Source organism: Cucurbita pepo, chromosome 16 (assembly GCF_057944985.1).
Source record: "Cucurbita pepo subsp. pepo isolate OVF chromosome 16, ASM5794498v1, whole genome shotgun sequence".
NCBI classification, from domain to species: Eukaryota; Viridiplantae; Streptophyta; class Magnoliopsida; order Cucurbitales; family Cucurbitaceae; genus Cucurbita; species Cucurbita pepo.
The window spans coordinates 9,206,458-9,220,521 of NC_141813.1; the positions used below are offsets into that span (position 1 = coordinate 9,206,458).

Sequence of the window (14,064 nt, forward strand, 5' to 3'; positions counted from 1 at the left end):
CTTAGCCTTAGATTAAGGATCATGCAGAGACCCCAACCCCAAGTCACTTATAGTTAGACCTCCACTTTATAGGTTCTATCATCACTCAAACCTAGTCCAACTACTTAATATAACTTTATGAGTTATAAGTACAAAGGACTTCTACATAAATTATCGGTAAGGCTTCTTCTCTCGTCATTATTTAACTTGTTTTTCACTTGTCTTCAAGTACTCATTACCCACATTCTTGACTCACTCCACAGCCAGCAGCATTTTATATTTACATATATATATCCACCATCACAAAACAACATTTATATAAAATCAAGAAGAAAAGGCCACTTCACTACACTTTTCTCTTCCTAATTTAATATTTCATTTGAAAACAGCATATCCCATGAACATTCTTTTGATTCAATTTAGCTAATCTGCAGCTGTATATAATATAAAAAGGGAACTCTAGTTCTGCATGTAAATTAGAGGCTGCAACAAATAAAAGAAGATGACTCATGAAGAGAAAAGGCAAGAAGATACCTCCATTGATGATGCTTTGCCATTCCACAAGCTTCTTGGCTATGCTGATGCTTTGGATTGGGTCTTAATGGCTTTGGGGACATTGGGTTCTGTTGTCCATGGCATGGCTCAGCCAATTGGGTATCTGTTGCTTGGCAAAGCACTTGATGCATTTGGAAATAATATCGATGACCTTGATGCAATGGTTGATGCCCTCTATGAGGTATACTTACCAATTGTGTTCATATTGTTATTTTGTATAGAAAAGTACTATGTGAGGATTTATTTTGTTTTCATGTTTTGGCAGGTGATTCCATTTGTATGGTACATGGCCATCGCCACTTTCCCTGCAGGAATACTAGGTAAAATCCCTTTCTTCCTTGAACAATATTTGAATCAATTACTTCACATATGGAAAGTATACTTACATTTTCATTCTCTCTATAGAAATTGGGTGTTGGATGTATGCAAGTGAGAGACAGACGGCTCGCCTAAGATTGGCATTCTTGCAATCAGTGCTTAGTCAGGAAATTGGTGCTTTTGACACAGATCTCACGACTGCCGAAATAATCACTGGAATCAGTAGTCATATGAACATTATACAAGACGCCATTGGAGAAAAGGTAAACCATTAATGTGCAAGCTAACTGCTAATAGATATTGTTTTTTTGGACTTTCCCTTTCGGGCTTCCCTTGAAAGTTTTTAAAATGAGGATGCTAGGGAGAAATTTCCACACCCTTAAAAAAAATGTTTCGTTCGCCTCCCCAACCAATGTGGGATCTCAAAATCCACCCCACTTTGGGGCCCACCGTCCTCGCTTACACTCATTCCTTTCTCCAATCAATATGGGACCCCCACCAAATCCACCACCTTCAGGGCCCAACGTCCTTATTGGCACATCGCCCGATGTCTGGCTCTGATACCATTTGTAACAGCTCAAGTCCACCGTTAGCAGATATTGTCCTATTTAGGCTTTTTCTTTCAAACTTCCCCTCAAGGTTTTTAGACGCGTCTATAAAGAATGCTTCGTGATCCTCCCCAACCGACGTGGGATCTCACAATTAATTTGTTAAATTCCCACATCACTATAAACAAATGATTAAATTGATCATCATCTATCGACTTACAGTTTTGGATTTGAGACCGATTAATGCGATATCAAATTATGGAAGAGATAAAAGAAACGGTTTATGTTCGTTTCTTCTAAACCTTCTCTAATACTATACAGTTGGGGCATTTTCTATCAAGTGTGGCGACTTTCATGAGTGGGTTTGTGATTGCTATCATAAGCTGTTGGGAAGTGTCATTGCTCACACTCTTGGTTGCTCCATTGGTTCTTGCAATTGGGGCTACTTATACCAAGAGAATGACTGTCATTTCCTCTTTCAAAATGGGTTACCAATCACAAGCTACTTCCTTGGTCCAACAGGTAAAGATACCAACTGAATTACAACTTATTTTTTGAATGTATAGAACAAATATGTTACCTGATATGTATGGAGCAGTCAATATCTCAAATCAGAGCAGTGTACGCATTTGTGGGGGAGAGAGGTTGCATGAAGGCGTTTGCAGAGCAATGCGAGAAACTGGTTGTGATGAGCAAGCAAGAAGCATTGGTGAAGGGAGTAGGCATAGGAATGTTTCAAACTGTCACTTTTTGCTGTTGGAGTCTCATTGTATGGATTGGAGCCGTTGTCATTACTGCGGGAAGGGCCAGTGGAGGGGACATCATAGGTGCTGTTCTAAGCATTCTCTTTGGAGCAATGTAAGTAATTAACACTAAACTACTAAAGAAAGAATACACATATCAAAAATATAATCAAAGATGAACCAAATATGTGAAATATAATGTTCAACTACATCAAATGAAATACCTCTCTTTTTTGCTGTGTTGCAGCTCACTGACTTACGCTGCACCAGACATGCAAATATTCAACCAGGCAAAGGCAGCAGGGAAGGAAGTTTTCCAAGTCATTCAAAGGAAGCCCCCTGCAATTGACGGTTCAGAAGACAAGACATTGGAGCATATTGAAGGAAATATCGACATACGAGAAGTTCACTTTGCTTACCCGTCTCGACCTCAGAAACTAGTCCTTCAAGCCTTCTCTTTGTCCATTCCAGCAGGGCAGACCATAGCCTTAGTCGGTCGCAGCGGGTGTGGAAAGAGTACAGTAATCTCCCTCGTCACTAGATTCTATGACCCTCTCCAAGGTATGCCTCCACCAGCTCTTTGCCTCTTCATCCTCTTTCTCTCTCTTATTTTTCATCATCTTCTTAGTTTTGGCCTTCATGTCACTCTTAAATTGGCTTTTCTTCAGGAGACATTTTCATAGATCATCAGAACATCAAGGATCTGAATCTGAAATTCCTCAGGAATAACATAGGAATAGTTTCCCAGGAACCTGTACTTTTTGCTGGAACCATAAAGGATAATATCAAAATGGGAAAACTAGATGCAAATGATCAACAGATAGAAAATGCAGCAAGAATGGCGAATGCACACTCTTTTATATCAAACCTTCCAAAGCAATACTCAACAGAGGTAAGACTATGAGAGTCAAAACAACTTTCCTTAGCTATCAATGCCATTTCGTGCCAGAATTCAAAGTTTAACCTAATTTTAATAATTCAAGGTGATTGAGAATTCTACCATAGAATACTAAAACATTGAATTCTACCATAGAATACTGAAACATTTAGGAGCGCCTATAAAATACATGCTGTTTCCAAGATGCCTAACAAATGAATAATAAGCATGTGGGTCAAAAATTTCAGGTTGGACAAGGGGGAACTCAACTGTCAGGAGGTCAAAAGCAAAGAATAGCTATTGCAAGAGCCATTCTCAAGAACCCACGAATTCTCTTACTGGACGAGGCCACGAGTGCATTAGATTCAGAATCTGAGAGGTTGGTTCAGGACGCCCTCGAAAAGGCTATAGTTGAGAGGACAGTCATTTTGGTTGCCCACAGAATGTCGACTATTATTGGTGCAGATATGATTGCAATCATAGAAAATGGAAGAATCTCAGAGACAGGAACACACCAAAGTTTGCTAGAAACAAGTAAATTCTATAGTAACCTATTCAGCATGCATAATATCAAACCAATTCAAGACTCAAGGTTTGTTCTTCGTACTAAATAAACCACATTTGCTTCAAAAGAAAACATAACTAACTAGTATGAGTTTTGTTTATTAATGGACAGCAATTCAAATTCATTGTCAGAACCAGGGAGTACCCATCAACAAGCTTCATCTTGTGACCTTGATCAAGATGAAAAACCGGAGCCAAAAAATTTCGAAAGAGATTCTTTGAGCCAAGAAGGGAAAGAGAGACCAAAAGAAATATTCTTTAGAATCTGGTTTGGCCTGAGTAATATAGAGATTATGAAGACTATTTTTGGATCTTTTGCAGCAGCTTTGTCTGGCATCTCAAAGCCTATCTTTGGATTCTTTATCATAACAATAGGGGTAGCCTACTATCACAAAAATGCGAAGCACAAAGTTGGATTATACTCCCTCATCTTCTCTCTGGTGGGATTACTATCACTTTTTACGCACACCTTGCAACACTATTTCTTCGGAGTAGTGGGAGAGAAGGCAATGAAAAACTTCAGAGAAGCTCTCTATTCAGGTACAACTTACGAACACTTTTCTTTGATTGGTTAAAGGGAAATTTTAGGAGGTTATTATGAAGTCAGAAAAAGCTTCTAACATTAGCTAGACTAATCCAATTCTATCAATGAATTATTTCAGCTGTACTACGCAATGAAGTAGCATGGTTTGACAGACCTGAAAACAACGTTGGTTCACTTACATCACAAATAATGAACACTACCTCCATGATAAAGACCATAATAGCTGATCGAATGTCTGTTATTGTGCAATGCATCTCCTCCATTTTAATTGCCACCACTGTCAGCTTGATCGTCAACTGGAGAATGGCTCTCGTTGCTTGGGCTGTCATGCCTTTCCATTTTATTGGTGGCCTGATACAAGCCAAGTCTGCCAAGGGATTTGCAGGAGATTCTGCTGCTGCTCATTATGAACTAGTTTCGCTAGCATCCGAGTCAGCAACCAACATAAGAACTATTGTATCTTTCTGCCATGAAGAACAAATCATGAAAAGAGCAAGAATGACATTAGAAGAACCAAAGAGAAAAAGCAAGAGAGAAAGCATCAAATATGGAGTCATTCATGGCATCTCCCTTTGCTTATGGAACATTGCCCATGCCATTGCTTTGTGGTACACGGCAATTTTGGTTCACAAAAGACAAGCATCCTTTGAAGATGGCATAAGATCATACCAGATTTTCTCCCTCACAGTGCCCTCAATCACTGAATTGTGGACATTAATTCCAACTGTCATCTCAGCCATTGACATACTAACTCCGGCATTCCACACGCTTGATCGAAAAACTCTTATTGAACCAGAAATACCAAAAAGTCCAGAAACAGAGAAAATTGAAGGGAGAATTGATTTTCAAGGTGTAAAATTTAACTATCCATCAAGGCCAGAAATTGTTGTTCTTACAAACTTCAGCTTACAAATCAAAGCAGGATCAAAGGTGGCTCTTATTGGACCAAGTGGTGCTGGAAAGTCCTCCGTTTTGGCACTTCTGCTCAGATTCTATGACCCTGAAGAAGGCAAGATCCTCATTGATGGGAAGGATATAAAAGAATACAATCTGAGAATATTGAGGACACATATAGGGTTTGTGCAACAAGAGCCTGTTCTATTTAGCTCCTCAATCAGATATAATATTTGCTACGGGAGTGAGCAGGTCGCGGAAACTGAACTTTTAAAGGTGTCAAGAGAAGCTAGAGTACATGAATTTGTCAGTACTTTACCTGATGGTTATGATACACTTGTTGGAGAAAAAGGTTGCCAACTATCAGGAGGACAAAAGCAGAGAATAGCTATTGCTAGAACCCTTTTGAAGAAGCCAGCAATTTTGCTCCTAGATGAACCAACGAGTGCATTAGATGCTGAATCTGAAAGAACTCTAGTTAGTGCTTTAGGGTCAATAAACGGGAACAATGGACTCAGAACTACTCAGATTACAGTTGCCCATCAGCTCTCCACAGTGACAAACTCAGACGTTATTGTAGTCATGGATAGAGGTGAGATTGCGGAGATAGGTTCACATACCTCCCTGTTGACAGCTCCTGATGGAGTGTATTCAAAACTCTTCAGAATACAGAGTCTCGCTGATGATTAATATCTTAAATCCATACAGGTAGGATAGAAGTCTAATATCCTTATATAAAAGACCGCTAAAATAATTAATTAGTTGAAAAACAAGGTTCTTACAAATGAAAGCTTTTTAGATTAAATATACGTCAATGGCCTGTGTGTCAGAGAACAAAGAAGGTACAATATGTTCATCTAAAGCTCCAGAAAGAGGCTATCAATTTTCTTCAGCAATTCCAAGTCAGCCCCAGCAGCAATTCCAGAATCAATATAACACAACTGAAAAAAGATTTATTAAGTACATAGTCACCATCCAATAACCTGGAATTTTAACATATAAGTTCATCATAAAGTAAAGAAAACCTGGTATTGTGGCTTATTCAGCGTATGAGTTCCTCTTTTTATTAGTTTCTGCCATCCATTATTCTCTCTAAGGGACTTTTCAATGCCTTTAGTACTCTGCACAACACATCATGAGATCACAAGAATGCAATATAAATAAAAGAAAGCAATTCCTAATAATTAATCAACTGAAATTTCCAAGTGCAAGAAGGAAGAGGAAGAAGAGTTTCTCTTTTTCTTTAATGACTGTATCTATATATAAGAAACGTGAACTTTTATTAAGAAAACCATTGTAAAGAACTCCCAAACGTCCATATACAACTGCGAGAAACAACAATGAAATCAAGATACACATGGCATACGCATACTCAAACCACCTGTCAATAAGTGTTGTGATATTTAAGCGAACTTCAAGATGAACAAACACATTGAGAAAAATGCATGCCAACTAAAATATACCAATTACTCAACTAAGAGTATTTGCAAGGAAATGAACCTTTAAGCTGAGTAACAAGTCAAGAAGGTTGAAACAACAAACAAAATATCCTTTTTTCCATTGGGCAACAATGAAAAATGACAGCTGCAAAGATAGGGCTCACAAATGAAATTGCAGGGGCAGAAAATTACATGAGCTGGGTCCAAAATCAGGAGATTGTATTGCTGCATTCCATTACGCTGCTGTTTAACTTGAATCCCCACAATGGTCCTAGAATGTCCATCATGCTGAAAGAACAATGGCCTAGGTGAAAAGATCATATGAAGTTAAAGATAATGATGGCACATTCTTTCTTGTATTACAGAAAAGAAACTATGTTGATAAAATCAATGGAACCATTTGAAAATTGAAACATATCGTGACACCTTCCACATCATCATGATAATCAATATATACATAATGTACTTTTGTATGAAAAGACAAACAGAGTGCCATGCTTTATTAATATCCAAAGAATACAAGGGAAGGCACACAAGAAATCCTCCAAAAGAAACGAAAGAGAATTAGAAAAATACTCTCCAATGAGTTAAAATGGAATAATTACAAAATTACTTAGAAAGAAGACCCCAGTTAGAAGCATTGAGATGATGATATCCTAAGAGTCCTTCCAAAAAGTCTCTCAAGCAAAACAATCTACAATTATCTGATGCCAAACACATTACACATAGACAAATGGATGTTAAAATAAACACAAAAAGATAGATTAAATGCCAATTAAAGACGTACGTTTTTCCACTAACATTAACGTGCTGGTGACTATACGTGCAAATCCTTCCATCAGAGAAGTAATTCCATACCCAATCAACCAGAACCTGATGACCTTTCGCTTTCTGAGTGGACTTATTTTCCAAGACACTTCGAGAATATTTGGACTTCTCATGCCCACTAGAACCAGTTTGTGGAACCCCGTCATTTTTACTTACAAGAAACCTATCCATGGGCCCATTAACCTTAGCTGTTTTTCTCTTATTTGCATCAATTAAGTTTAACATTTGTGCCCCACTACTTGAACCAGGGACTGAGAGATAAAGTTCCTCGCACTCTTTAGGACCAAAATCAACTATCCTTGCCTGAAGCCCAAAGGAACGCAAAAGGGCAGCACATTCAGTGGCTCCAATCCAATTTTTTCTGCCATAAATTTTGTAATTAAAATGCTCTGCACCATGTACATCAAATCCTTTTTTCCAAGCAATCTCAAGCCATCTCTGAAGTGATAGAATATCAGGAACAACTCCTGATCCACCAAATAAAACGTTTCTAGCTTCTGGTCTTTGCATTATCAAATGAGAGCAAAGCATTTGAATGTTCCGCCATCCACAGCCCCACCCAAGATCCTCAAATTCAATACTCTGATAATGATCAACATACCCTGACACAACACTAGTCGAATCACTAGATTCTAATTCTAAGCAATTTCTTAATAAAGACATCAGACCACCTTCCACCTTATAAAAACCACTCCTATTCTGTAAACCAATCAGGGAAGAGATCTTTTCATCAACATTCAACTTTTCCTTCACCAAAGCCCCCCTCTCACAACTTAACTTGCCGCTATCCAAAGATCCCTTAAGCTTAATGGTTTCTTGATTATCCTACAAAAAAGAACCATACAGGGACCAAATTACTGACATGAAGCCGTATGAATCATCTAGAATCCACAAACAACTAAAACAGCAGAACCAAGGCAACTGGAACTAAAAAGTTGGAACAACTTACATTGTCGTAAGGAGTAGAGGAAAGAGCCATCTGCTGGGCCAACTCAAAGTCCCTAGCAAGTTGGCGTTGTTTATCGTCATTGTCTTCATCTTCAAAGTGACCATTAGCATGCCTGCAACGGCAACAACATAAAGAGACCTTCCTAAATCGTTCAGAAAACCCAAGCTACAGAAGTTTTCGAATCAAAAGTGAGCAAAATTTGAATATGAGGATCGAAAGAGTCGGTTTACGTAATCAAAGAACAAAGCAATGGATCGAAATTACAACAGAAGCGGTAGGAATTGTACCTCTGAAGTTCTTTTGATGGAATAACTTGGTCGCAGAAAGGGCAACTGGATGATGAATCCATTGAATCTCAGGAACACAATCACAATCTAATGGCCTGCTTGCTCGAGAAATACCATATTACTTTTGAGCGAGAGCCAGATTGTATTTCTAAAATTGGGAAACTCGATCAATAAACTGATGAACAGACTACTGTTTTTTTTCTTTATATTTTTTTCAATTTCCGTTTTTAATTAAACTTTTAATTATTAAATTTTAAAGATTAATCAGTCCTAAATTTTGAAAATTAAGAAACAATTTTATTTTTTGAATTTAATCAAGAATTTAAATATTTATTTGAAAGAACGAAAGCTATAAATAAGAATTTGTAAAAAAAATAAATAAAGACAGTTTTCAAAAATAAAAAATTAAATAATTATTAAACGTGGTTTAAATTTTTAATTTTGTATATACTATCTCTTGATTAAATTTATTATTTTTAAAAATGTGAATTTAATAGACATAAATTTTAAAATTAATAGACTAAATATGTAATTTATACCGGTGTACATTTAACCCGACAATCTGACAACTCGGACCAACCCAACCCAACCCAACCCAACCCAACGGGTTAGATTAGTATTTCAAGTAGGGTTGGGTTCATTTTTCTGAACCCGAACTGAATCGATTTGGTTTCGGGTTCATAGATAAAACCTTCGGGTTGACCCGAGCCAAATAAAAATATATAAGGATTAAATTAAATTTTTTTTTGAATCTCTTTCTCTAAAAAAAAAATATTTATGAATATTCAAAAATTTCAATAATACTCCGATATTCGTAGTTCTTAACATGCTATCGGAGTCATACCGCTAATTTAGTCATGTTAATAGAATCTTCAGGTGTCGAACAAATAAGTTGTGAGTCTCGAAGGTATAGTCAAAGTAACTAAAGTGTTGAACGAAGAGTGTACTTTATTTGAGAGCTTCAGAGAAGGAGTCGAGCCTCGATAACGAATGGTTTAAGGACTTCAAAGAAGGAAGTCTTATCAGAGGCTCTATGGTGTACTTTGTTAAATGATTTCATAATGCTATATAAAATGAGGGGGAAAATCTATGCAACCAAATATATTCCACAAATATCTTAAATCAAATTTGAGTATGAGAGTATATATCAATCACACCCAACTTGTTTTTTTAGAAAATCAAATTAGTGTCTTCTCAGAGTTTTAGTAAAAACATCCAACAATTGCATTTTATTCGAAACATAGATGATTCAAGCTTGTAATTTTATTCGAAATATATGGCAATCTATTTCAATTTGCTTCGTACGTTCGTGAAAAACTGAATTGGTTGCTGTATGCAATGCTGCTTGATTATCATAATACAACAATGCTGGTTCGGACTGCGGAACTTTCAAGTCTTGAAGAATGTATCTCAGTCAAGTTAACTCTAAACAAGTATTTGTCATAGCTCGATACTTGGCTTCAACTGATGATTTGGACACATTGGTTTGCTTTTTAGACTTCCAAGAAATAATTGAATTTTCCAAGAAGATGCAAAACCAAGAAATGGATCGTCTGGAAGTTTGACAACCACCCCAGTCAGAATCGCAATGTACTTGTAATCTCAAGTTATTTTTAGATGGTAGTAGAAGTCTTTGACCATTAGTACCTTTGATGCATCTCAAAACTCAAAGAGGTGCCTCCGAATGTGGTTTTCTTGGTTCATGCACGAATTGACTAAGCATACGAACTGAATACACGATGTCAGGCCTAGTAACAGTTAAATATATTAATTTTCTAATCAACTGTCTGTATTTACTTGAACCATTCAACTTCTTTCCTTTCGTTAAAGAAAGTTTCAGATTTTGTTCCTTAGGAAATTTTTTCTGAACGTGCTCCTGTAAGACCTGTGTCTTGAAAAATAAACGTGTCTAAAGTGTTCTTCCTTTGAGACATAAAAATTCCTTTTCTACATCAAGAAAATTCAATGACTAGGAAATATTTCAAATTCCCTAAATCTTTGATAAGAAATTTTTCGAGTAAACAAATCTTGAGATGTTAAATTTCTTTAAGATCATTTCCTGTCAACAGAATATCTTCAACATAGATAAGAACGGCAGTGAAATAAGTACTTCTACTCTTATTAAATAAAGAGTAATCTGTTTTTGACTGAGTGTAGCCTGCATTTTGTATAGTAGTAGAGAATATGGAGAACCAATGACGAGAAGCCTGTTTTAACCCATAAAGAGATTTATGTAGCCGACATACTGTATTCTACCTCTATTGGCGAAGACCTGGTGGTAAAGACATGTAAACTTTCTCGTCTAGATTACCATAGAGAAAGACATTTTGAACATCCAACTAATGAATGAACCATTTTCGAGTAGCAGCAATAGTGAGTAAGCAACGAAGTGTAGTAAGTTTCGCTGCAGGAGAAAATGTCTCTATGTAATCAATACCTTCAACTTGAGTGTATCTTTTTGCTATCAGCTGAGCTTTATAATGTTCAACAGAACCATCGAAGTTATATTTCATCTTGTACAACCAATAGCTTTATGGTTAGGTGGTAGAGGAACGAAAGACAAGTATGATTACGTTCCAAAGTTGCAATTTCAACTTTCACTGAAAGTATTGAATGCATTTGAATTATAAATTGACAAGAAACTGAATATCAATCTCATAAATTTCTTTGAGCGTAGATGAATTTTATGAACACTTTGAAAAAAAAAATATGCAGCGAAACTGAAAGCAACCATTTTTTACTTCTTATGGCATTGAACTTCAGCGCACTTGTGTCTATACTCCACAAAAAAAATGGAGTGTAGAACGTAAGCATCGTCATATCATAAATGTAGCTAGGTCTCTTCTCTTTCAGTCACGGGTTCAACTAAACTTTTGGGGAGAGTGCATTTTATCTTATGTTAAAATAAACATACCGAAAGAGAAAGGGGGATGAGCAAACCCACATCGATTGGAGAGAGCAACGAGTGCCAGCGAGGACGATGAGTGCCACAATCGCACTTTTCTTGCCCGCAGACTTTTGTGCTTGTGTGCACTCACTCCCAATACTACTTGAGTCAAACCAATTTGGGTTCATGTAGCTGGCAATGTATTGTCAAGCCTTTGGCCCCGTTTTGAGAAGAAGATTTTAGAAAACGGGGGCACAGAGATTTTTGAAAAGAGTCGAAAGCAAGGTTGAAAGAAAGATTGAAAACAACTTTATATGACTACGAACAAAACGCAACACAATGGCTTAAAATAGCATATAACTTTGTGGGCAGGTAGGATTTGACAACTAGTCGCATCCTCTTATAGTACATTTTAAGGCGATTCAGGTCTGGTAGGCGTAGACGTGCTTTTGCCGAACGCTCATACGAAGTCTTGGTGGGAGGAGTCGACAACTAGTCGTATCCCCTATTAGTACATTATGGGGCATTTCGTGTCTACTGGATGTAGACATGATTCGAAAGCGTCATACAATTAGAAACACACAAGAAGGAACTTATACATCATGAAAGCAATAAAGTGAAAGGGTTTCAGCATGCAGTAACGAGCATGCAACCATGGGCAAAACGCCTTGAACAAACATGATTGTGTAATTGTTTTTTAAAAAAAACTTTATATGACTACGTCCACCGGCATGCGACCATGGGTAATTGTTTTTAAAAAATGATGTAAGAATTAAATTAAAAAATAAATAAAAAAGAAGAAACTAATTTATATAAATTGAAACAAAAAAGGAAAAAACTTGATGCGTATAATTAAATAAATATTTATATTATTAATAAGAATCAGAATTTATATAATTAAAAATGATTTTATAGGCCTATAAATCATCGGCGCGTCTCAACGGTCGACGACAGCTGTATTTCTTTCCGGAATTCAACACTCCCATTCTGCTCTCTCAAATTGTTGACCATGAAGAAATCTCTCGGCCGTCGGAAAATTGAAATCAAAAAGCTTGAGAAGAAGAGTAGCCAGCAGGTTACCTTCTCTAAACGCCGCGCCGGACTTTTCAACAAGGCGGCGGAGCTTTCCGTTCTGTGCGGTGCTGAGATCGCGATCCTCGTCTCCTCTGCCACCAACAAGCTCTATACATTCGGTCATCCCAATGTTGAATCGCTCTTGGACCGTTTTCTCACCGGAAATTCTGCTCCGCCTAAGCCGGCTGAGGCCTACCTCCCTCTGCAGGAGTTGAACCGCGATTTTGACGATGTGGCGGCCGAGTTCGACATTGAGAAGAGGCGCGCGGCAGAGCGCTCGAGTAACGATCGATTTTGGTGGGATGAGCCGCTGGAATCTATGAAAATCGACGAACTGAAGCGATTCCGGTCGTCGTTGGTGGAACTGAGAGGAAAAGTGGCGGAGAGAGTGGAGAAATTTACGGATATGAGAACAGAAGGATCTCCGATACCTGCTCTGCAGCCGTCAACTCCTCCGTCGATTACCCTGGTCGGAAACCTCCAACCGCCGCCGACGACTCCATCAATTGACCTCGTCGAAAACCTCCAACAGCCGCCGACACCTCCATCAATTGGTCTCGTCGAAAACCTCCAACGGCCGCCGACGCCTCCATCAATTGGCTTCTTTGAAAATCTCCAATGGCCGTCGACGCCTCCATCAATTGGCCTCTTCGAAAATCTCCGATGGCCGTCGACGCCTCCATCAATTGACCTCGTCAAAAGCCTCCATTGGTCACCGATGCCGTCAATTCACCTTGCTGAAAACGACCAATGTCTGCCGTCGTCGTTTCATATCTCTGGAAACCACTCTGTCGCGCGACGGCTGAATATGCTAGATTAGGGTCTTTGTAATTTGTTCTTGTTGTTTGTTTAATTTTCATGTCGCATGAAAATTAGATAATTGGATTCGGTTGTTTTTTTTTCCCGAAGTGTTCATAAAATTCATCTACGATAGAATTCTCAATTTATAATTCAAATGTATTCAATACTTTCGGTGTATATAATATTCATGTTCTTAATATCAACTATTCTACAAAATTGAAGCAAGATTCTAAAAAAAATTCAATCTAAAACTATTTTTTTTAATAGTTTTTTTTTAGAGTTTGAATATGTTATTAATTTTTTTCTTGAAATTTGAAAGTCTTTTTTGAGAATGCAAAATTCATAATTTATTATTATTATTATTAATTTAGGGTTTGTTTTGAAATTAAATTTTGTTTCAACTTTCTCCCCCTCCTCTTCCTTGCTCGATAAGCCCTCGCGCTTCAGTTTTCACATTCGCCCTCGCATCGAGGTAGTGACAGGCAGATCGATTGCTCCCTCCAAAGCACACAACAGTTCATTGCAGGAGATTTGTGGTTTGCTCATCCCCCTTCCTCTTTCGATATGTTTATTGTTTCTTGAAGTTAAAATGCACTCTCCCCAAAAGCTAAATGCAATCTGTGACTGAAAGAGAAGAGACCTAGCTACATTTACGGTATGATGATGCTTACGTTCTACGACTTCATTTTGTTGTGGAGTATAGACATAAGTGCGCTGAAATTCAATGCAACAAGAAGTAAAAGATGGTTGCAAAGAAAGGAACTCAGTCCCATTGTC

At 37.6% G+C, this 14,064-nt stretch overlaps 3 protein-coding genes across 10 annotated transcripts; 2 read left to right on the plus strand and 1 right to left on the minus strand.

Moving 5' to 3' along the window:
* The first annotated feature begins 481 nt into the window (after positions 1–481).
* LOC111777766 (ABC transporter B family member 19-like) lies at positions 482–5,712 on the plus strand. The gene is made up of 10 exons (XM_087118558.1): positions 482–715; positions 800–854; positions 940–1,115; positions 1,722–1,922; positions 1,999–2,258; positions 2,391–2,704; positions 2,812–3,035; positions 3,269–3,612; positions 3,697–4,124; positions 4,247–5,712. The coding sequence occupies exons 1-10, from the start codon at positions 482–484 to the stop codon at positions 5,710–5,712; spliced, it is 3,702 nt and encodes a 1,233-aa protein (XP_086974684.1).
* On the minus strand, positions 1,576–8,705 carry LOC111777224 (Peptidase C78, ubiquitin fold modifier-specific peptidase 1/ 2). Of its 8 annotated transcripts, none has more exons than XR_015412136.1 (12): positions 8,526–8,705; positions 8,239–8,350; positions 7,249–8,114; positions 6,654–6,765; positions 6,048–6,143; positions 5,805–5,963; positions 5,643–5,659; positions 5,342–5,451; positions 4,329–5,128; positions 3,291–3,470; positions 2,563–2,907; positions 1,576–2,482 (listed from the first exon to the last, which is right to left on the minus strand). XR_015412136.1 is itself a non-coding variant. In XM_023656720.2 (6 exons), the coding sequence occupies exons 1-6, from the start codon at positions 8,585–8,587 to the stop codon at positions 5,880–5,882; spliced, it is 1,332 nt and encodes a 443-aa protein (XP_023512488.2). In that variant the 5' UTR covers positions 8,588–8,705; the 3' UTR covers positions 5,753–5,879. The 8 variants fall into 8 exon arrangements, 2 of the variants coding, with proteins under 2 accessions (XP_023512488.2, XP_023512490.2); XR_015412133.1 differs by having other exon boundaries at positions 5,342–5,485; XR_015412135.1 differs by lacking the exon at positions 5,643–5,659.
* A 3,679-nt stretch (positions 8,706–12,384) lies between these two features.
* On the plus strand, positions 12,385–13,389 carry LOC111777767 (agamous-like MADS-box protein AGL61). Its single transcript, XM_023657482.2, has one exon. The coding sequence runs from the start codon at positions 12,422–12,424 to the stop codon at positions 13,304–13,306; it is 885 nt and encodes a 294-aa protein (XP_023513250.1). The 5' UTR covers positions 12,385–12,421; the 3' UTR covers positions 13,307–13,389.
* Positions 13,390–14,064: the final 675 nt, after the last annotated feature.

Excerpts from the sequence above, each read along its gene's own strand:
- LOC111777766 (XM_087118558.1), top strand. The coding sequence starts at position 482 with ATGACTCATGAAGAGAAAAGGCAAGAAGATACCTCCATTGATGATGCT. Across the intron at positions 855-939 it reads TTTCCCTGCAGGAATACTAG|AAATTGGGTGTTGGATGTAT; the intron begins GTAAAATCCCTT and ends TTCTCTCTATAG. Across the intron at positions 2,259-2,390 it reads AGCATTCTCTTTGGAGCAAT|CTCACTGACTTACGCTGCAC; the intron begins GTAAGTAATTAA and ends GCTGTGTTGCAG.
- LOC111777224 (XM_023656720.2), bottom strand. The coding sequence starts at position 8,587 with ATGGATTCATCATCCAGTTGCCCTTTCTGCGACCAAGTTATTCCATCA. Across the intron at positions 8,115-8,238 it reads CCTCTACTCCTTACGACAAT|GATAATCAAGAAACCATTAA; the intron begins GTAAGTTGTTCC and ends TCTTTTTTGTAG. Across the intron at positions 5,964-6,047 it reads TGAATAAGCCACAATACCAG|TTGTGTTATATTGATTCTGG; the intron begins GTTTTCTTTACT and ends ATCTTTTTTCAG.
- LOC111777767 (XM_023657482.2), top strand. The coding sequence starts at position 12,422 with ATGAAGAAATCTCTCGGCCGTCGGAAAATTGAAATCAAAAAGCTTGAG.